At 40.6% G+C, this 24243-nt stretch overlaps 1 protein-coding gene across 1 annotated transcript in view; it reads left to right on the forward strand.

Moving 5' to 3' along the window:
* The first annotated feature begins 3353 nt into the window (after window positions 1-3353).
* ek1 (eph-like kinase 1) overlaps window positions 3354-24243 on the forward strand; it is a 44837-nt gene continuing 23947 nt past the window's right edge. Inside the window, exons 1-6 of the mRNA XM_079487749.1 lie at window positions 3354-3412; window positions 4630-5299; window positions 18386-18541; window positions 18699-19052; window positions 20761-20873; window positions 23390-23552. Of these exons, the coding sequence (XP_079343875.1) occupies window positions 3365-3412; window positions 4630-5299; window positions 18386-18541; window positions 18699-19052; window positions 20761-20873; window positions 23390-23552 (1504 nt within the window). The 5' untranslated portion in view covers window positions 3354-3364. The remainder of the gene's footprint in view (window positions 3413-4629; window positions 5300-18385; window positions 18542-18698; window positions 19053-20760; window positions 20874-23389; window positions 23553-24243) is intronic.

A 24243-nucleotide genomic window follows, 5' to 3' on the forward strand; every position in this document is an offset into this window, starting at 1 on the left:
TTAGAAATTTGAATGCGATATCAATAATTTGTTCCCCGTATGCTCCTAGAACACAATTTTCTGCATTAAAAGGGGCGATACTTGAGCTTAACAGTGGCTATACGTGGACGAGAGTGACCTCATTGTCCTCTTCTGTTCCCTCAGGACGATTTCCCAGCTGTTTATCTATCCGTTCCCCACTCTTCCTTTCTTGACCTCCCCATCTTCTTTTTCATTTTTTTATTCTCACTCGCCCCGTGTCCGGTGTTTATGTTAGAGGTGATTGCTGATCGCTGCACTATTTCTGGCGTTAATGGTAAATCTCATCTCTTCCCTTGAGGTGTTGAGTTCTCTTTGTCACCCCGAGGGGATTCTGGCTCCTCCGTCCAGAGCTGCACAACTGAGAGCTAATGATGAAAACTCCATCCTTTCCACTTTCCAACCAGCTGCTGTTATTGCCAACATTATATACGTTGGACTGGCGTTGCACAAGCATGTAACAGTATATTCAGGTGTGGGGGCCAAATAGATGTCCAAAGAAATAAATAAACGTATCAGTTGACCGCTTAATTGAATTTTGTCTCTTAGTCAACGTGATTCGATTATATCCTTCCGTTATTACAAAATGAACACCAGCTTTGTGAAACGCGTCTCTTTCTCTCGTTCTCTTTCTTTTTCTCTGTCTCTCTCTTCTTATCTGTGTCTTTCATTCTGTCTTTCTCTCTCATACAGAGCCTCTCGATCTGTCTCTCCCTCTTCCTGTCTCTCTTTCTTTGCCAGGTACATTAAAGGGATCTTTTATATTTTCAATGACAAAGAATTGAAAGCCTCTGTATTTGTATGAGAGAGAAGTAGACTCAACCCTTTTATCAATTCTTCTTTCAGGTGATAGATCACCGGAGAGCTGAATCTATATACAGTCGGTGTTGATCCACTTTTCCCCTCCTGAAAAGACCTGTTTAGACCAACACAAATTTCTATGCTTGTCCAGTCTGGTTTATGCTGATTTGTGCTGGTTTGAAGCTGATGTAAATGTTGGGTTTGCCATGGTCTTTCTGGTGAAGCAGGTTGAGAGAGTGGTCTTCCTGGTATTTTAGGTAGTGAATTAAATTGGTTTTGCTGGAATCTAGACTTTGTGTGAGTCAGTAGCCGGGTTTCCATCCAAAGTTGCGAATTTAGCTTATGTGCAAAATTGGAATATCGCATAAAACATTTTCAAATAAGCACCTTTCCATTCCAACTAGTCAACTGCACTTCCTTATAAACTGGACATGCATGAAATTTGGACACGCTGCGAGTTAAATGGTACCTGCTGCTTTTATTAATGGGTTGTACAAGGTCTGTGGCATGGAGCTGTATAAATTTGTTTGTTTTATTAAATCTGTCTTTGAACGACCAAAGATATTTTTTTCCAGATCGTGCGTAATGATATATTGCCCTTTTGGGCTTTACCCCGTCATCCAAAAGAAACGCCACACGAGCACCAGCGGTTAACAGCATCATAATCTGTTTTCAGTTAAGATGTAATATCCTGCTTTGAGTCTACATGTGTTTTTTTCCCTCTGGAGTGTCAAGTCATCAAATTGCTCTATATACTGTATGACCATATAACCAAACATAAGGCCCGTTTCCACATCAACCAAGCATCAAAGAGCAGCTTGAAAAATGCAGAGTGTTTGTATGTCGCATAAGCCCATTGACAGTCAGTTTTAATTAAAATTTGGATCCAGAGATCTTAGATTTTTCAGTTTTCCTTTTTCCACAATTGTCACAAAAGGGGCACGCACATGTGCCAGGGGATGGAGAGGTTGATATTCAGCGTGAAAGAGGAGGAACATCTGAGGTTTGGATGTGATTAAGAATTAATCACCCGGTTGCCAGGGCTGTAATTGGTTTGGAACGGAGCTCAAAGTGGGAAGTTCAGGCCCAGACCGTCGGGAGATTGAAAGACGGTTATAAATAGCAGCATCAACCCCTGAAAATATTGATGTGAGAACAGATTTCAAAAAGATTACTGCAGGAGATGCGAGTCGAGTGTTTTACGATGATCAAAACTTCACCTTGTTTTAAAAGTGTATTTAAGACGGTTTATAAAAGCGTGTTTAAAAGTGTTCATAGGTAGCACGGTATGGCATTGCAAAAGTAATTACTTTATATAATATAAAAAAATGTCTTCATTGGTTCGTCAAACAGATAGTCCCACCCTAACCTCATGTAATTGGTTAAAGGTCCAATGTATGAAATTTAGCGGCAAATTGCACCCAACGGCTCACTCCCCCATTTGAAGCACTTCGGTGGCTGACATGGGGGTATGATGCTATCACGTTTTTGCTTCTTTGCCGACCGAGATAATGTATTTATGAAACACCGTCTGTAGAGCAGTTTATCTTTTTAGGGCTACTATAGAAACAACATGGCGAATTTCATGTAAAGGGACCCGCGGTGATTATGGATTCTAAGGTAATAAAAACATAACGCTTTATCATGTAAGGTCTTTCTACACCTCTGAAGACATAGTTATGTATATTATATTGCATTTCTGTCAATAGATCCTCCAAACATTACACACTGGACCAGTGGCGGTACTTCGGTGGGCTTAGGGGGCTGAAGCCCCAAATGTTTTCAGTAAATTCCTGAATGTTTTATTACCATGCCCTGTGCGAATCACTTAGGGACCGTGTACATTTTGCGTCTTTTGTGTGTCTACCCATGGGCAAATGTGGGTGGGTCCTTCTTCTTTGGAAAAAACATTTAGGGCGTAAAAACATCGCTTCTGTGGCATAATGAGTAAGATGTGTGACAAGTACTTCTGATTCTACATCTGAGTGCAAGATCGAAGCCCCCTTTTGCTGAACTACATTCACATCACGTCACATATTAGATCATACAGGCATTTATTTTCAACAAAATAAAGAAAATATTTGAAAACACTTAACAGGTGTTTATAATAAAGTGTATGGTGAGGTTAAGGGTAGCAGAGAGGTCTTATTATTTGTTATCTATGTAATAATTTGAATACATATACGTTAATCATTTACACTCTTATTATTATTATTATATATTGTACAAAATTACTTGTTTACCTTGCTGTGTCGAAACGGAATAAAGTTTAATTTATATGAGCTCGTCAATATCAATCTAATTGAGGTGGACAAACAAATGAAAGACGGCAGGATTTGCTACGGACAGAAGCCGAGGTTTAGGTCGGATTTAACTGTGAAAGAGCCAGCGTGATGAAATGAGTCTTGCCTTGCATGATAATTGTGTTAAATCCCCAATATTGTTGGAATGATCTATGCAGTTTCATTAAATGAACAGCACTGTTCATGCACTGTGACATTAAATATCTCTATTTTTCTTTTTTACAGTTACTTTGCTTGATTCGATGTCCGCCCCAGGTGATCTGGGTTGGGAAGCTTATCCTCCAGAGGGGGTGAGTACCTGTCAAACTCCTGAAGTAGAATCTGCACGCTGCTCGATTGGACATCCTAAAAAACAGCAAATGATTAAGACTTCTGTTCATGTGTCAACTGCCATAAGCCTTTCACTTACTGTCGTTTTGCCAAAATGTTATAAAGAATCAATCTAGTAGAGGAGCGACTGTCCCGGGATTTCAGCATGAGGTCTGCAGTACAAGCATCTTAATTCTGTTGCATCCTTTCAAGACATGTTTCAAACTAAACAACTGGTCAAATAATAATCAGATTTACCACAGGTTGTTTTTTTTTGCACATGACAGACTTGTGCCAAGAAAAATAAAACATCCTTATATGTAGCCATACTTTAGTATAGATTAATTTATCTGATGCAACTTGCAGTCAGTTGTTGTAAACAGTCCCGCTCGGTGCAAATTATATTTAGTGTTCATTTATAGACCCCCTTGAAGGGTTTGAACCGACAACCTTTTAGTAACCACTTTGGATCTTTAAGCACTAACTCCGCCCTCACTTAAAAACCTGTGATGGTGCGGTGTCACCTCTGACTTTCAGCGAGTGTAGTGTGTGATCTGCCCACTCAGCCGTCCTTGACCCCGAGCGGCCCGCAGCTCTGCTTTGTAAGCTTTCGGTGTCGTGACTAGTTTAAAGGTTCCTGCGGGGCCTGCGAGAGAGCTCGGCTTTACTAACCCGCTGCGTAACGATCCGGTCTTGTCCTCTGTGGGAGTTGGTCCATCATAACATGCTTTCGTTTCATTCAGTCAAATCCATTTCTACAAAATGAAGATGGATTGTAATTGCGGCCTTGGCACAAGCAGTCACGCTCGCGAGTGCTTATAAAGAAAAAAGCTAGAGCGGTGATGTTTTAACGTGGCACTGCTCAAACGAAGAAGCGTTCAAGGTTTGCAATGTTTAGCAGTATGAATGCTGCAATTTTGGGATTCTGCGAAATGAAAATTTTGTGCAGTGCAAATAACAAGATTAATATCATTTTCTCCTCACCAACAATTCAAGGTTGATTTAAGTGAGAACAAAAACACAATTGAGCTCAAGGCAGTTGCCTGTCATACTCATTTTTCTCATGACGTCGGCGAAATGAAACCCTTCTGTCATAATGTGCTTATCATTCATCCGTCAAAATCTTTCCCCGTTCCCCGTCTAGAAAGTAAGTTAAAGTCAGACATCTAAACTAATCAACCTGTTTTCTGTCTGCTAGTGGGAAGAGATAAGCGTCATGGACGAGCGCAACATTCCCATGAGGACGTACCAGGTGTGCAACGTGATGGAGGCAAATCAGAACAACTGGTTGCGCACTGGCTTGATCCAGCGTGAGGGCGCCCAGCGCGTCTACGTGGAAATCAAGTTCACTCTACGGGACTGCAATAGCCTGCCAGGTGTTCCTGGCACCTGTAAGGAGACCTTCAATGTATACTATCACGAATCCAACAATGCTGTTGCTGCCCCCCTGCGCCACATTCGCGAGAGCCAGTACGTCAAGATTGACACTATTGCGGCCGACGAGAGCTTCACGCAGACCGACGTTGGGGATCGTGTCATGAAGCTAAACACTGAAGTGCGGGACATCAACGGTCTCACTAAGAGGGGCTTGTACCTTGCGTTTCAAGACCTGGGTGCTTGCATTGCTCTGGTGTCTGTAAGAGTTTTTTATAAGCGCTGTCCGTTAGCTGTGCTCAACCTGGCACGGTTCCCGGATACGGTGACGGGCGGAGATTCAGCGCTGGTGGAGGTGCGTGGCTCTTGCGTGGAGGATGCGGAGGAGCTGGAGGCTCCACGGATGTTCTGCAGCGCTGATGGAGGTTGGCTGGTGCCCATCGGACGGTGCGTCTGCCGTCCAGGCTTCGAGGAGGTGGAGGGTCACTGCCAACGTAAGCATGATTGTTTAATTCTTTCTTTAAAACATATACAGTGTTTCCTGGTCAATAGATGTCTTTTCACCGATACCAAATATTTTTGGTTTAGGCTGTGTATGGTTTTCTTAAGATTAAATATGGAGAGACTTCATTTTTAATCAGATGAGTAAAATTGTTCTTCCGCTAACGTTTAATGCTTTGATGTCTTTCATACTACCAAACTAAAGATCCATGAAAACTGTAAAAATACAACATAAAGCGCAACAAATGAATCTTTGTTTCTCAGAGGAAGGTAGAAGACACGCCGATTTACAGGCATCTTTAGTCTTTCCACATGTTGTTCTTTGTATCTCAGAAGGCGCTAATGGCTTCATTAACGTCGGCTCCTTTCTAGCCAAGACAAGGTCTGCTCTGCTTTTGTTTATGTCTTCGTTTTCCGTTTTTGAAGCGCTGATGTTCTTTACCCCCGTATGCCATCCCAGGATTGAGAAGGCTAAGGCTTTTAAATATTCATACAGCCGTTCTGGACTGTTTTCTAGTGGGTGGAAGTGTAGATCATAAAGGGGAGGGGAAGGCGGGCAGCGCTACAAGAGATTTGAGTGGCATGACTAGGACGTCATGAGAGAGAGTGAGATGGGGGTGGGATATCCATCACAATCCGGTTTAGTGCTCATTGGGCTGGAGCACAGCTGATAGAGTTTTACAGATAATGTCAGTGATGGTATCTGTTAATTAGGCTTTTAAGGAAAATGTGCCGGTCAGGTTTGATAATGCCTCTTAACCGCTGTGTGTGTGGTTGTGATTGGGTGTGTGTCATAGAAGTAGAGATAAGAAGGTTTGACATGCACACGTTCGTACGCACACACACACACACACACACACACATATACACACACACACACACTTAAATACAGTGTCTTCGATTCTTGAGTTAGATGTTAACCATTCTGAAATCTCAGGAAATGATTTCTCGATCCAGACCAATGTTTTGACTGTGTTTGACTGATTTATTTAAACTGAATCGTTGGACTAAAAATAACATCGTAAGGGATGGATTTATTGAAATGAGCTGACCAAACATTCATTGCTTTTTGACTCCAACAGCTCTGTAAGAAACGGCACAGTGCCATGTTAAATTACTCAAAAAGAAACATATCGTGGCCTCCTTTCACCTTGCGGCCTCTCTGTGGGTTCTGGAAGTGCTGGAGTTGGTTTTCATGCTGTGAAAGCTTTTGTATTTTCTGAAAAACGGCATTAAGAGAAGGGCTGAGGAATTACATATACAACAAAATTTAGGTCCGTTTTTAAACAGCAGTGTTTAAGAAAACAGTCTTTCCTTTCTTTCTTTCATTCTTTCTTTATTCCTTCCTTTACTCTTAATAATGATGCTTAAAAGGTTATTCACAGAAATGCCAACCACCAACCACTCACTCAGAACCATTCATCTTTTTCTTAACTTTTTATAATTTGAAGAACCTTTTGTGAACAAGAAATGTTCTTCGGATGTTAAAAGTTCTTTATGAAACCATTTTGATGCCTATGGCATCATGAAGCAGCTTTATTTTTAAGAGTTTATTTCAACTTTATTTTAAGTGTTCCTTCCTTCCTTCCCGCTTCTTTCCCTTCCTTCACACAGAGCAGAGACTGAAAGACAGCAGTAAATAGATGGAGACGACTACTGTTTAGCTACATCTTCTCCCACAACCTCGCCTCAGTGACCTGCCTATCTCTTTCACTCCTCTCTTGTTCTTTTCTTGTCAGAACCCCCACCGACTCTTCTCTCATGTTTCCCTCTGTTCTTGTGTAGCACACTCTTCACAGATTCATCCGTTCTCACATTATTGGTCCTGTTTCATTCCCTAGATTCTCGCCCAACCTTCCACGATGCGATTGGGTCCTTAAAACTGGTTTCTGATATAAATCCTCTTGTATGAAGTCCTCTCAGGGGCCGCTTATTCTCACCCGTATCTCCTCGTCTAAAGCGCTTTGCTGTACAATCACAGCCCTTTTGTTGGCTCTGAATGGCATTCGAGTGGTCCGGCGGAGCACACTAGTCTTTGAGTTCGGGTCTTGCATGGGGTCTGACCCAATGTCCCCCTGACTCTGATGGTGCTAGCTAGAGATGGGCACGCTAGCGGTCTCCTGGGGCGTATTTTCTACAACGTTAAGCTCACAGTTGTGTCTGAATGGAGTGCTTTTCATTGGGACAGGAGCTGTAGAAATGAGCTCTTTGTGACTGTAATCTCACCACGAGGAGCTCTGGAGTGTCTACGTCCATAGGATTTGTGCTGGGAAAGTGGGTCATGAGATTGTCAGAACCCTGGTGGAGATTCACAGCGGGGGTGGCTTTAAGCAATGAGTGTGCGTGTGAGCTTTTGTGTTTTAAAACTGAATTCAGGAGAGTGTAGATGGGTAAGTTTAACATAGTTACAAGACATCAGTGTTCCGCTCGCTGGTGCTGTTTGTCTTCATAGGGAGCTTTGTTAATCGCATGCTAAGAACTTTTGCTGGGTTTCCACATGTGTAATCTTCAGCACGTGATGTTCGACTGCTGGTTTGATAGCATGATGGTGGAATTGCAGGGGTTTATGTTCAGAGATTTTGTTGAATGTAACATGCACATAGTCACCATTCATGTGTAACCACATAAACCGTTACTGCTGCTTTTGTTGGCTAAATGATGGCCATTTTATGTGTATTTTGGGGCTTTATTGATTAGAAACCACATCCATGTAATAACAACTGCCCACTTTGCCAAAGCTCGGACATCTGTACTGTATGTCAGAGGTCTTCACGGGTCCAAAAACGTATAACCGAACTCGAAGAGACCCGTGTACGTGCTACACAGGTCCTACCCGGACCCGCCTAATAATTTTAAAGTTGGACCCGGACCCGTGCAGAACCAAGATTTTGCACGTATGCATTGTTTTTCTCTCTCGAGTCAAGTAAAATAAAACTTTGACTGTTTGCACTGTTGAACTACAATCGTTTAGTGCCATCCATGACCTCTGACATTAGCAGCACCTGTTTGCTATCATCTCTGTGCTCTCTGAACCGAGTCTGACCAAAATATTTAGCAATAACAAGATGGAAAAAGTGGAATACGGGCTTTACCCCGGATCACTCATGAAGGCATCCATGATCACAGACTGCATGCATTAATTAAGTTTTGCCACTCGTGTTTTTTCCCTTATTTCCAGACTCACACTTTTCTCGTCCTAATTTTACGTGGTGCACGTAACTAAACAAACAAACAGTGCTGACTGACACTGAATGTAGCGGTGTCTCCGATCGACTAGGGTATTACACAAAATGTTAGACAGACCCAGGATCCGAAATAATGCATTTGGGATCAGAACCCATATGGGTCCTTGGTCCTCCCTGAGAACATCTACTGTATCTAGGCTATATATACAAACATTAATATTTTAAGTTAACACATTGTTAAGTTCATGTTTTGACATTTTAAGAAATTAAAATGAATATCTGGATGTATAGGTCCACTATGAAGCATAAGAAAATGTATATATATATTAACTGTAATGTGTAGTTGACAAATATATGGCATATGGTGTGACACAACAAAATTTTGAAAACAAACTGTTAATAATATAATTTTGTATTACTAATATTAATATGTATAATGTAAAATGCCATAAGAGAGATTTGTCTTCATTATTTATTTTCAAATTTTTTTGATGTGGACACCATTTACGGTTTCAACGGTGTCCACTCCTATACTATACTACTATATATATATATATATATAGTAAATGCTCAGTCTTGAGTATCTGGCCTGATCTTTTCCCTCCTCAATCTGTTTTAAGCCCCCAGTGGCACATTGGTAGTTATCTGCTCTGTGTTTTTTGGCATTTTGAGGGTATAATACTATGAACTTGTATTTGTAAGTTCTTCCAACCAAACAGATTTTTCTATCCAAAGCATAATTTTTAAAACATGAGACATCTGCAATGGCCATTTCATTTACCCTTGATAGTAATATTATTTCTGAAACAGACATTTCAGTGGACGAACTACCAGTTTGGACACACTCGACTGGTTTTAGTTCTCTCGTGAGGCTAAAAACCTTTTGACCGAAGTGCTTGTGTAAATACTAGAAACGATTTTTGTAGGCAAATAGTAATTGTGCTTATGCATGCCAAAACTAAAACAAAAATTCTTATTGAAATGGACGAGTTGGACCAGATAGTGAAGGAAAAGCAGCCAAGTGTTCAGCTTACAGGGAACTCCTGTTTCAAAAGCATCCCAGATGGAGACCTTATGAGGTATAGAGGATGCCAAGAGAGGACAGCTCTGTAATATAGGGAAAGACTGTCTAAGTTTTTTTTTACATGATCTCGATTATGATTTGATGATTGAAATTTCAGGTCTTACACAGTGTAGTGGCATTTATTCATTTTCCTTTTCTTATTGTTTTTTATAATCACAAGTTTTTTGCTGTGTTCACTTCCGTTTCCTTTATATCCGGTGTGTTAATTTTGTTTAGCTAAGAGGTAGGGAGTAAGCGATGAGATGGCCAACTTTCTGATGACCGTATAGCCACGTACAGCCAAAATGTTTGTTCTGTATAAAAACTGCTATGACTTGTACAGAGGTTTCCCTGTTTCTCAGTCTCTACGGCAAAATGGTTGGATGCCGAAACAATGGTTTAATGATAAAATGGTACATTCAAGCATTAGACTATAAGTATCCACCATATTCCCACATGTTACTCTTAAAGTCACATCTTGTTTATTATCCACTCTTCATCATACCATCTATCACATGTCATCTGCCCATTTCTGTGTCTCCAGCTGCTACTCGGATCAATAACACTTTAGCAGGCCGATAGTAAACAACATGTAGTAACCTGTCAGCGGATGGTGAAATCCCGATCTGAAATTTAAGAGCGCAGCACAACTGTCACAACACGGAGAATTCACGATACTTGTTTTCCGGGCAAAAGTCTCGCTGGAAACCGCAGAACGTGTTACAGTTTCGCATTGCTGGCGTGCTGATACCTGGTGGGCAAGTAAAATATAAATGATGCCCAAATCAAACGCTGACAGAATACAAGTGGTGCCATCTCTAATGACGATTACACACCTCATAGCTGGTATTAAATGGAGCGTGATTCCTCCGCGGGTGTTTACAGACATTTTTGGGTTGAGAGATTTGAGATTAGAGCCACATTGGGACTTTCTTTCTCAGAAAGCGGTGAAATGGAGACTGCTGTGAGCAATGTTGGAGAACTTACGGATGGCTACCAGATGTAGGCGATGAGGTCTGTCTGTGACTGTTGGGTCTTGGGCGTGGACCCCTGTAGGGGAAACGAAAGCGGGAATCCAGTCTCTGAAGCCAGAGCGTTAAAACACAGAACACCATCAATTATACAGAGACATTGACAGCTAACAGACTTCATATTGTCATTTGAGTGTTCATCTGGTGCTTGTAAGATACATGAATTGTAGTTTTTGCATGTGTTTAGCAGTTTGATTTTCAGTCTGTAATACTGACATGGAGATGGTGAGAAACTAGATGTGAATGGGGTTTCATTTTATGATTTTAATGTCATCACTACTAAGCTTATGTGTTTTACGTTATACCCAGTTTTACATTTCATGTTATGCCATCATGGCGGATATAACTTGTGTTAAGATGCATCCAATGCTGCTGTTGCCTAACCATTTTAATGGTAATGGTGTAATGTATTTTCTTCAGTGTGTGTGTGAAGCTAGACGTCACGCGTTAGCACCTCCACGTGTGGCATCCAGCAGTCCGGCTTTTCCTTTTTTTCAAAATCTCCTCCAATAATTTATCCACAGAGTTGTCGATGACAAGAGGGCCTTCTGACCAGGACGAGTCATCTCCTAGTGTCCGACACGTTTTTTAGGCAATATCAAATCGAAACGGGCCTTAATTTGAAGATCACCTTCGAAATAAAAATTCTGTCATCATTTACTCACCCTGTTGTCATTGCCTGTGTGATTTAAGAAAGTCATAGGCCTACAGGTTTGAAATGACAACTATCCGTCAGTGTGAATTGGTGGCAAACGTGGTTAAGGGAAAAAGTCCTATGTAGTTGGAAAACACACTGCAACCGTATAAAAGTGACTGGTTGCTATGTTGAGATGCGATTACGGCATTTTCATTGTAGATTATTTCCACATTTAAAGCACACAGAGCCACAGGAGAGATGAGAATAAAATGCCAACAGCATTTGCACATGTGTGATGAAATGGAACCACTATCAATAAAATGAAAGAGCGTTTTAACTGGAGTCAGTGTAACTTAAAGTCTGGCACTGGCTAGTAAAAAGCTTGATCTATCGTTTACAGACTGGCACAACCTCACAAAATCTCCACGCAAATCTGGATTTATGCTATTGATCATCAGATACATCAATGTAAATTGATTTTAAAATGAGAGATTTTTCAGTGCTAAAGAAACTTTGCAGTGATTGAAACTTCGTCTGTTATTTTAATGGCTGTTCGATATGTTCTGGAAACACTGAAGTTGCCTTTTCATACTCCTGTCATTTTAAATTGATATAGTGCTGTACCCAGTTTGCTCACTCAGTGACCAGAAAAGACTGTTTTTATTGCTACTCTTTGTACGCGATGGATAATCTCTTTTTTATAGTTCTCCACCCAAGAGCTGCGGTCAGAGTCGCTCTGTGAGCTCCCTCTGTAGCTCACCCCACTGAAATAACAGCAAAACCGCTGGTCTCCAAACACACCTGCTTTTCATTTCAGCCCCGCTGATTATAGTCTCTGAGAGAACTGAAGTATTGAGCTGAAGCTCTGTAAGCTCGAGAAGAACTTGAAATGAATCCAAACATGACGTTCTTCGAGTGTGCTGCTTTATTTCTAGGGTTACAATAACATTGAGCTGTTTTTAATTACTTGCAGCGTTATTAGTGCCACAGCAAATGCCTTTTTTTAAGTAAGGTTGTAGTCTGATTGACACAGAATACACCTTAGCAACTGCATAGCAACACCCGCTAACAACCATCCAGGGCACCTAGCATTGCCCTGGTTTCACCGTAGCAACCACCCTAGCTCACTTTTTCAGCTAAAAAAGTCGTTTCGTGAAAGCGATTTCCTGCAAGTTATTTCGTAGCCTACATTTTATCATTCATAAGTGATTTTATAGTAAGTCGGGTTCATCTTTAAGGTTGACAATCTGCTGTAGTTGGAAATCAATGTTGGAAGACATGAAAGAAAATTGTCAAGCTCCGCTTTTAGGTTATGATAAAGTTGTCCGCATTGTCGCCGTGGTTTCATGGGATTAAACGGACGTTTTGTCTCGGGCTGAAGTGGATGTTATATGCCACCATGGTTGATGGGGTCTTCGAGCTGCACGCACCAACAAAGCCTGGAAGATTGGCTCTGTCATCCTGCGCGTGATGGATTGAAGGAAAGAAATAGCCTTTGGAAAGAAAGGACACTCTTGGGAGATTGAGAGCAGATTGAGACAAAGGAGAAGTTCACAAGTGAAGATGTTATAAACTCGCTCTTGACACATCTGCTGGACAGGTATTTCTCAAGTAGCGGGTGTGAGGTATTGGAAACAACCTCTGATTTATACGTTTTCAGGTCCAGAATTGCCTCTGGCAGCAAATCACATGGTTTTCTACGCGTTTGGGGTGTTAAAAGTGTAGTTTAGACTAGAAACAAGCCGAATGTTTTGTCTTCTATAATCAATATGATATGTTCTCAGCAGGTGTTCAGGTTCTCCAGTCGCCTCTCTTGTCAGCTTGGATTGGTTTGTTTGTTTTCCCCTCTCCTTCAAAAATCAATGCGGTGTTGTGTAATGTCCAGTGTAAAAATGGCTGTAAAACTCATAAAAAGTCTCTACTGTGCTACCAGATGCTAAATCAATGCAATCCTATAATCACCAGAACACTTTCATTCATGTAAGTGAGATCAAGTTCTAATGCAAAGAAGCTTTCTGAATGTCTGATGTCTTTCCGAAACCATATTTTGTATAGGAATGTACAGAAATGAAAATTCTTTGCCAACACTTGGCCAAATACCGAACACCTAACATGGTTTTTGGTATTTCTTCTTTTCATTTAGCCAGTTTTTTCACTATTCAATAAACTGAATGGTCAAAATGTGTTTTGTATATTTTGTCTTGATATTCATTTCAATATAATTCATTAATACAATACAACACATCATTAAAAGTGTCATTCAACATTATAAGCGAAAAAAAGGAAACTGTCGGATTATTATAGTCTACACTGCAAAATGATTTAAAGAAAAGAACATCCATGCATCCATAAGATGACAGTCAACCACAAAAGCTGACTGTTCTCTCACTTGTGGCCGGGGATACACAGAACATACAAGTTGAAACTGTGTGCACGCGACCACTGTATGATGTCAAAGGATGTCGCGAGTGGCGGGGCTACTGTCAGACCGCCCGCTCCAGTCTGAAGTACACAAGTTACCGACCGGTAAAAACGCTTTCTTTCAGAAATGTACTCCCGCGTTGCTAGGTCAATGCTGGCTTTCTCTGACACTTAAAAAGGCTCCACACACTGCCGCCATGTTTGCTGCATTTATAAAGCGTGCGTCTCTCACTCTCTCTCTCTCTCAATGGTTGCTTGATCATTTAACACGTATAGGTGGACCATCAATTCTCATGAATTCCTTATAGTTATCCTTCAAAACAGGGCTGGATAAAAGTAAAAAGTTCACATTAATGCATCGACTCACGATTTTTTAATGACTGGAGAAGACCACATGTGTAAATAAAGCGATGCTTAATCGTTTCCAAGTGTTTTCCTTTGCTGTAGTTGGTGCGAGTTCTTTATCATTTGTAAATGAATTTCATTCACGAAGCTTTACTTTTTAAGTGATGATTTACGCTCAACGAAGGAGGCATTTAGGTATTATGTTGCCATGGAAGCTAGTATATAAGCCTTAGGTAATAGAAAGCTGTATTTGTGTGTGGACAGTACCCTGTGGTCGCTGCTCGGCTTCCTTGGCTAGGCGGGTCTCCCTTTTTATGAGCAAGTCTGCCATGCTGCTAAATTGAAAAGCCCCTGAAATGCTAGAAGCATGGATGTCACTCTCGCTTTCTCACACTTTCCCCAGGGGAGAAGAAAGTCTCCTCGCCAGCCTTTCACATTTGAGAAACTCCCTTCATCTTGTTCGCAGAAGACTAGTGTGCATGTTGTCTATTTGGAGTGACTAGGTTTTCATTTTCTCTTCCAATTTTACACCAAATTGGATCATATAAGCTCTGCCCTTATAAAGAACCGTAGTGGTAGCATAGTGCAGATGGAATCAGATGGTAGTTCGGTGACATGGTGTATGATAATCCAGACAAAGGTTTTATAGATCAAAGGGTTAAATTTAGCATCACTTAAAGGGACCATTTACCCAAAAATACAAATTCTGTCTTCATTTACTCACCCTCGAGTTGTTTCACATCTGTTTAATTTTCTTTGTTCTGATGAACGCAGAGAAAGACATTTTGAGGAATGTTTGTTACAACCATAGTAGGAAAAAATTGAATTTCAAAAGTGCCGCAGAACTGTTTGCTTTCCTACATGAAATGGATGTGGATAATATTATATATAGATATAATGTAGATAGTTTGGATTATATTTTTAATTCTAGAAAGAGTTGGATGAGCGGTGTTTCAGCTTGTAATGAAATGTTTGACTTTTAAAGACTTTAGTATTTGCCATTTGCTCTATAATATATATTACAAAACAAATAAATAGAATAATGTATTATAATAATATAATGTAATGTAATATAATTGTTGGAAATTAATTAACTGTTAAAAAGTGATTAATACAATGCTACTATAGTAATGTCTACACAGCGATGGTAATGGTGACTCGCTCAAGTCTATGGTCTGTGTTATGAGGAGGGTCTCTGTTGGCTGGCTGTTCTGGTGGTGGGTTGCTCTTATCGATCTGCCTTATTCAATATGCAGACAGAATAAAAAATACACTAACAGCAACCATTCGTCCCCATGGACCAGAGCATTAAACACACTCTCCAAACATGTCTCTCATCCTACACCTTGCAGGAGAAAAAAACGATATAAGCTCTCTGCTGCTCATTTTTCTCTCACTTGCATTTTTCCTTTTATTCCCATGATGGTCCTGCTCTTTGTCTGAAGGTATCATATATAAAAGCTATTGATTATCCTGCGCCAAAGGGACACCCATCACACCGATGTAAATATTTAATAAGGGAGCCATCTTAGATGAGTTCCATGCTGTTTCTATGCTTTTTGTCAGTTTTGCTCGTGGTGATGATCAATAATTTGTGATGATCTTTTTTTTCCCATTTATTATGCTCACCTTGCTGGTAGATTATTTCAGTTAGGCTGTTATAGACAAATGTTACAACCTATCAATTAATCTCAAGCTTTTAGTTTTTTAATCGGGGCAGGGAAAACCTTAAGATGGCAAAACCGCAATATATACACACATGTGCATACCATCTCTTTTTTAGGCTTGGTTCCAGACCACCACGGGGTCTTCGCAGCTCCTACCGCAAACTGACCACCAGAGGTGATGGAAACAACGCTGTCTGAGATGTGTGGAACACATGTCCTAGTAGTTCATACTATTAGAGTCCTCGCAGTGCAACATTACTTACTTAGATCAAAGCTAGGAATAATTTAGGTCAGTGAAAATTGTAGCATTTGTGCCAAATCTAGTAAGCCTGTTAACATAAAGCCGGTACAGACATGCCTGAGTACACAATGTTTTATTTGTGTTCAGCAGAAACTTAGCAGTACCCTAAACTCTCTAGAAACAGAGGCAGTGCTCTGAGTATTTATAGTCGTGCGGATTATGATGTCCAAAAATGAAAGGATAACAAGCTGGATGATAAAATGCAGTTTGTGAGAGAGAATTACAATTCAGACACTAAAGAAAAATGTATTAAATCGTGTTATTTGTTTTTGGCTAAATGGAGTAAGCAAAGTTTTAAAGTATAAGTATAGCGTTACAGTTATTGTCTTTAAGTGGTTTGTGCTTTGGCACTGCTGCTCTGCGTGGATGAATCCGAGCTCTGTGCTAAATGACTGACTGCTCACACCGCATCAAGCACATCTGTACATCAACGCGACAGTAACGTGACCAGATTAACACATCACTAATGTCGAATCAATTGTAGCGTTTGATATCGCGTCGCACCAAAAACTCTAAATAACATGGAAAATACCACATACCTTACGTCCTATCTGAAACATGTCGTCTCATCGTCTGAACTCATACAATATCTGCCGCTTTTGTTGTGACTACATGAAACAAAGACTTTTAAAACATAGATCACTATAGTTGCGTCTTACCTGTTAATGCAATCCTTTCATTTGTCAGAGCCAACTCTCAAAATCCCTTTTCTATATTAGGTGTTTCAATTTTTACTTGCATGACTGAAGTAGCTGCCCGAAGGTGTTGCAAACTTCCCTAAAGGGACTTTGGTATCAGCTGTGTAAAGTGATTTGCACTCATTTATTTCATGTCAAATCGACTCGGAACAAATCAAATCCTGTGTGACACGAGTCGCTTATGTTGTGACCTTGTATGACCTCTTTCACACCTCTTCATACCAGTCTAGTAGCAGTAAAGCTCAGTCAGAGATGTTGATTTATTCATTAAGAGGGACAGCTGTCTTTTTGATCATGAAACATCTTCTATTTAATGCTTATATGTTGGTAAATCAGTGCAGAGATTTGTGGAGATGGAAATGCTCAGAAGTGTAAATTATAAACAGTGTTCAGAAATGCGTTATTGCGCTTCTTCTTATACATTGCATAGTTTAGCAGTACAGTGCAGCTTGTGCAGACAGATTTTCTGGTTTATTTTGGGCCTTTTGAAATTATGATTGAAATTAGACAGTGGAAATAGGACAAGAAAAGGAATGAGATGTTACCAGTCATGCTTGGGCACAACAACCCAATGTTTTCATGCATGTGTGCTGACCTACTTTTCTTTATGCAGAGAATTGATATCTTTACAGACAGTTAATTACATTTTGGTGTTTTGTTTCCTTCTGAAAAGAAGCACAAGAATTTGAGATCCATTACGGGTTAATGCCTGGTAGGGTTGTTTTTGTTTTGAGTTATTAATTACAATACAGATTGAGTCAGCCGCAAAGTCTTAGCATGACATGCTGTTGCTAAATTGCAAACGACACCTTTCTAAACCACGTTCACCTTTAACTGCTTTCAGAAATTGCCTTTGCTCTGCACTCCATTAGCACAATCCAAAGTTCACCATTAGTTGCTTGGAAAAATCCTCTCTCTCTCTCGCTCTACCTCTAAGGGAAATATGTTGGAGGCATTGTGCTGTGGCTGATCGGACCTGACATGTTTGGGATGTGTTTGCAGAAATATAGGGTTTGCTTTTAGTTCAGGGCCAACATGGGAGTCTGGCACGGCGTCCCTGTGGGGAAGTGCTCTAATGCACATACACCAATCACTGACTCGCTTGGCTCACACATAACCCAAGCTCGCACACACAACCGCGGCTGCCACGTGCCTACAGTTAGCCTAATGCTGAGGCCCGATGTTTGTTATGCCTCGCTGGAGAAGCTGACTAGAAATGAAGACCTCCCTCAGATAACATCCACAGAAATGCCCTTATCTCCTTTTCTCATTTGTTCACATCTCGTCTCTTGGTTTTGTCCCATCTCTTCTTGTCTCTTCTGGTGACATCTCAATTGTTCGGTTTTACTTTTCTCGTGTTGTCTCCTCATTTCTCTTTTCGTCTTGTTTCTTTTCTCCATGTCTCAGTGTAGTTTTTTTCTCTTCTCGTGTTCTTTTTCTTACCTCTTTTCCTCATGTTTCAGTTTAGTTTCACTCTTCTTGTCTTATCGTCTCAATTCAGTTTTTCTCATCTTGTCTCTTCATTTTTCTTCACACCTAGAGTTAGAATGGCTACTGTAACTAAGACTTCTAGACATAAGATTGCGGATGGATTTGTCCCTTTTTGACCCAAGCCTGCAATGAAAATATATTGAAAGTATATTTCACAAATATTGAAGTTAGATTGAGCTTTCCCTATTTTATTATATGTGCTCCCAAAAACATAATTTCCCTTTTCTTTCTCTTCCATAGCATGTCGGTCAGGCTTCTACAAAGCTTCTGCGATGGATGCATACTGTGTAAAGTGTCCCCCACACAGCTACTCCCATCAGGACAAGGCATCCGAATGTGTATGTGAGAGAGGCTTTTACAGGGCGGAGATGGACCCGCGCTCTATGCCTTGCACGAGTAAGCCAAGCTCACTAAATTCCCAAAAAATGTAATGTTATGGTGAATTTCATGTTTTCATTTAGATAAATAATAACTATTATGGTTACTTATGTGGTTAAACAGTGCATGATAACTGTGTGAGTTTATAATTCCTGTGGTTTATGTGCACAACTAGGGCCGCCCTTCGCGCCTGGCAACCCGGTTTCCATGGTGAACGAGACGGCGGTTACTCTCGAATGGAGTCCTCCTCGTGACAGTGGCGGCCGTGGAGATGTCACCTACAGTGTCCACTGCAAGAAGTGCTCGGGCGAAACGAACGGCGGTCGAGACGGCGAGAGGTGCGTTCCCTGCGGAAACGGTCCACGCTTCAACCCGAGGCAGTTTGGCTTGATGCATCCCAGAGTTCTGATCACAGAACTGCAGCCCCACACAAATTACACCTTCAGTATAGAAGCCCTTAATGGAGTCTCGGATCTCAGCCCCAGTCCACGCCAGCTGGTGTCTGTGAACGTCACCACCAGTCAGACAGGTGAGATGATACACGTTTCAATTAGTTTTTTTCTCTAGCAAGGATGTTTCATCTTATAGGAGGGCAGCAGATGTCATGCAATATTTTTTCTTATTTGGCCTTTTCATTTCTGTTACACATGATGTGGCACGATTCGTGAAATTGATGTATGCACGTTTTTATGTGTTTATGACAAAGGTTGCGGGTTTATGTAGCGCTGAAGGTCCTTCACAGCATCTTTAAACATCCTTATGTTCCACATTTATCTCTCCCACGCTTTTAGATCTCGAAGACTTTAGTGGCAATAAATCTCAAATCTTTTTCTTTATTGAACGTTACACGGGTGCGCTGTGCTTCGAATGCGTTCTCGTGTGACCTTTAAACCCACACTCATTTTACACCTCGAAGCCTCTCATTGGTTGAGAGGAGGAAATGGCTCTTTTCATCTGTAGTATAGTATGATTCAGCTCCTCATCAACACACGACGGGCGAGCAAGAATGAGAGAGAAAGACAGAGCGAGCCAGCAAACAAGACAGAGCATCAGAGAGTAAGAAGTCCAAAAGGAGGATGCATAGATCAACAGCCTCTCACTCTTATGAGTCCTGACAGTGCTGTAACCGTGGCAACGCCACCGGAGGCGGGGACAGCTCGAGGTGTATGTCACCGTGATTGGCCTACATTTCGAGTGCTTGGCCTCTGGTCCACGCCGCTTTAAATATTCAAGAGACTGTTCACCGTGTGTCGAGAGCTCTCGGATGATGTAGTGGTTCTGTGGGATGAGGATAATGCCGCATGTGTTTTATCAGCAGGTTTGATTGATAGCACACTGAATATTTATAAATGCAAAGTGTGAAGTAACACAAAAGCACATAAATACATCAAATAGCGTTGACAGATGTGTGACTTTATAAAGGACAGACCCAAAGCAAAGTGCATGTTGTACTTTGAATATGTGGTGAATTCGTAGATCATTGCGTTAGCACTGAAGGTAATGGGTTTGGTAGGGAACACATAATGAAAATATGCATAAATTGCAATGTAAGTTTGGATAAATGCAAATGTCCAATGTGTAAATACAAATCTGTCACATCAGATGCATGTGTTACAATACCATCACATCGCCTTTAAATGTTAATGCATTGTATATTGTATAACGTGTCAGATTCACTGTTATATACAATATTTGTGGCCTTTTAAACACATTACACTCAAGTCTGAGTTTGTCTGTGACGCAAACCAATGTTGAAGTGTCAGCGTATCTGTTTGTGTATCACTGAGTGTTTGTTTGTGTACTCCAGTTCACAGTGTCACGTAAGTGCCGTAAGGCATATCCGAGTATTGCACGGTTAAGTCTTTTACGTTTCTTGCTCACACAGCTCATTAAAGATCGAAAAGTCAGCTCCTTCATTCATCACGAGCTGCCGGGGCCCGAAACTGGAGGCCCTCGTTTGTACTCACAATGTGACACCATCATTAGCACCTCTGCTTCTCCGTCGGCTCAGGGCGGGCGAGAGTACCGCTTCCGTACCAACAGACAGGCGAGGTGCTCTGGCTCCTTGCCAGCTATGTAGTGTAGTGTGAAAATTACAGCTAACGCGGAATAATTTATCACTCCGAAAAAGAGAAGACGCTTGCAGACCTCTCATACTCTTTAATTAGAATTGCAATTAATCCTCTTTAACATAGAAGATCAATCTCGATTCATCATCCTCTCCTTCTCACTTTCAGTAAGCGTCATCTTAAAGGAAAGAAGGGGCACCGACAGTGTAACGCTGGCATGGAAGGGTCCAGAACCTTCTGATGGGACTGTGGTGGAATATGAGGTCACCTATTATGAAAAGGTTAGTAGATGTGGTCTTTCTCAAGCGCACACTAACAACATCATCTCGGTGACCTTTTGCCTCTCTGTTGGTCTTTTCTGCTCTGATTGGGCATATGGCACAGTGACTTTTATCAGACCCCAGGGAGAAGCTGTAATGTTAACAGACACAGGCTCTGTTTGGACCCAATTATTATTCGTTGACACTGAGTGCCTCCCGGAAACCCTTCAGACTTGTCACATTTTTGCTCGATGACATTATTTTCCAAAACACATATGTTTGTTCCTGTGGCTCGGTGGTTAGAGCTTGGCGCTAGCAACGCTGAGGTTGTGGGTTCGATCCCAGGGGATTGCACATAGACAGAAACAAATGTATAGTACAATGCAATGTAAGTCGGTGTGAATAAAAACGTCTGCCAAATTCATGAATGTAAATGTAATGTGTGATGTTATGTAAGAATGTGACACATGCGCTTTGTTTAGATGTGCCAATGCCTGACATGAAGCAGAACAACATAAAAAAGCACGTAAATCAGATGAATTACTATTACAACCGTATTATGTAACAATTATGAAATAACAACTTTATTTAATAATTGTCACTTTACTGTGATTGCTGTCTATATACACAATTGGAGTCCTTGTAGACCAAATGAGCTGTTTTTCATGAAATGGAAAAAACACTGTACTCTTAAAATGATAAAATACCATGTTGTCAAAGTTGATGACCTTTTAATACTTTTTATTTATTAGAAACGTAAAGGGTGACTGATACAAATCATGAAATATGGAGATAAAAGGTTTCAGAAGGATAGCAGCGACATGTAATTGAATTAAGCACACTAAAAAATTTGAATTTGTTTTACAATTAATTTAATTAAAACTAATTGCTATAATCACAATTATTTATTGGACTATTAATTTTCAACAACACTTCATAATTGTGACTGACCTGGTCGCAATCCATACTATACACATCGAAGCAAACAAATCAATTCGTATCACATTCAAAATGTGAACATGACAATGTGAACAGTCAATCCAAATTTAAAACGTTTTATTCAGTACCGAAAGAGCATTAGACGTCATTCACGCTAGCTGTAAAGTAAGTGATTTCATGCCGTTAGTCACTCACATCCTTTGTTGTCACCCTCCTGTACCGCATTATCGGTCTGTGTGGCAGACGGGGTGACTAGTAATAATTATGATTTATTCAGGTGATTATGGGCTATGTGGCTTTTAGATGGAGCGCACAGATGGACAGGCTTGGTCGCCGTTGTGTCCATGATCAGTTTGATTCTGTCTGTTTGGCCCATATTAGATTTAATAGCACCACAGGAAATATTGCCTTTGCTCCTTCTCAGGGTGTGGCGTTTTTGCCCGGAACGCTAGTTCTCCCTGTGTGCCTCTTTAGCGAATGGCTTACACGAAACAACACAGATATCAATAAGCCGTGAAATATTAACACAAGCACGGCGTATGGAATTCTCCATAGAGTTGGAGAGTGGGAATTGGACAATGAGGCGACAACTCCCAGTCAATAGGATTAATAGAATTTATCTAGATAAATTCCAGTTACTTGGAAGCCGCTGTTAGGTGTCTAAAATGCTGAAATCTGCTGTTTCTTCGGTGTTCATCAGACTTTGTGAAAAGCATTGTGTTTAGCAATTGGTGAGAGCTGCTTGACTGAGCACTAAATTCCAGGGAAGCCATCCGAGCGAATTGCTAATTGGCAATTGACTGATGTGAATCCAACCTGCATGCTTTGTTCTCGGGTTCTTCATTTGTGTCGCTGAATGTTAGCCAAATCTATTATGGATGATTCGGCAAAGTCTTGCTTTTACAACCACAAAGGATTTTTTGGGTAGTGATAGAGATTGAGCTTCACACTGTGTTCATGGGGCTCAGTTGAGTCTCACACACACATAAATTGTATTATGTACCTTGAATGCACTGTAAGTCGCTTCGAATAAAAGTGTTTGCCAAAAGCATAAATGACATTTAAAAAGGTTGAGCCAAAACTGACGTTTATACACTCTAAAAATGCTGGCTTGTTTCAACAAGTGGTTGGGTGAAATATAGACAAACCCATCCTTTTGTTTAAAATAGCTGGTTTAAAATATTCACATTTAGCATAAACCATGGGTTGAAACAACCCAGATTAGGTTAATCTGAACTAGGGTCGTCTGAATATACCGGTATTCTCAATAACCGTGATATTAAAAATCATGGTTATTAATGCCTTGTTAATTCTACAGATATAATAATATTGTAAACAATTTAGCACCCGATTAATAAACCTAGTTAAAAATGGATAGCATTATTTGTTCATTTTATAATAGACGTCGTGATAATATCGTAACCGGAAAGCTTTTGGCAACATTAACGAAATGAAGGAAAAACCCGATATCAGGACAGGACTAATTTGTACTTGGTGGTTGGGTTTGTCCATATTTTACTCAACCATTGCTTGTAACATCCCAGCTTTTTTTTTACAGTGAAACAAAAACTTCCCTTTGTATTCGTTGCATGCTTTAGAACCAACAAGATCAGAACTACACGGTGCTGAAGACCAAATCCAACATCATGACGGTGGATGGACTCAAGCCAGGAACCACATACGTTTTCAGGGTTCGAGCCCGTACAGATGGTGGCTATGGCAACTACAGGGGGGAGATAGAGTTGGAGACACGCCATGAAGGTGAGTGAAGAACTATGCATGCCTTCATAAACCATCTAGTCTCTCTAGAAATCTTTTGTTTAAAATATCTCGTCTCACAGTGAAGGTATCACTTTGTAGTGTGCTTTTGTTGCCAGATTTTGGGATTTTTTGTCAAGAGGTCCAAACGTTCTAAATGGATCTTGAGCTAAAAAATGTATATACAAATTTGATTGGACAAACTTTCCTATCAAATCTCAGATTGCTTTCAAATTTATAAACATACGAGCGTCACCAAACCCCTTACAATCATCTTTACAGCAGAATATTCTTACATTTTAAGGCCACTCTGGAAATGGGCTTTGTTCAAATCCTAACCTGTGTCATTTCCATCAATTTCTCCTTTACACACAGCAGATTGAATTTCCAATCCACTGTGCGCTTAGAAAGAGCCTGTGAAATATTCATATGTGTGAACACGCTCAATTAGTCCCCTGAGACGGGTGAAGCTCCTTGCACACTGTAGTTTCCTCTCTTTTGTTGAAATGTTTGAAGTCTGAACATGTAGATGTTCTGTCAGGGTTCCTCTGAAGTGTGAGAAGTGTCATCTGAGAGTCGGCAGATGCCCCGTTGTTTGTCTCGTAGTTTCTGTACCATATGGTACATGCCACTATTTTGTGTGCATAATTAGAGAGAGACTCTTTCTTAAATCTTTTTTTATTTTTACAGCATC

Source organism: Barbatula barbatula (genome assembly GCF_947034865.1).
Source record: "Barbatula barbatula genome assembly, chromosome: 23".
Lineage (NCBI taxonomy): Eukaryota > Metazoa > Chordata > Actinopteri > Cypriniformes > Nemacheilidae > Barbatula > Barbatula barbatula.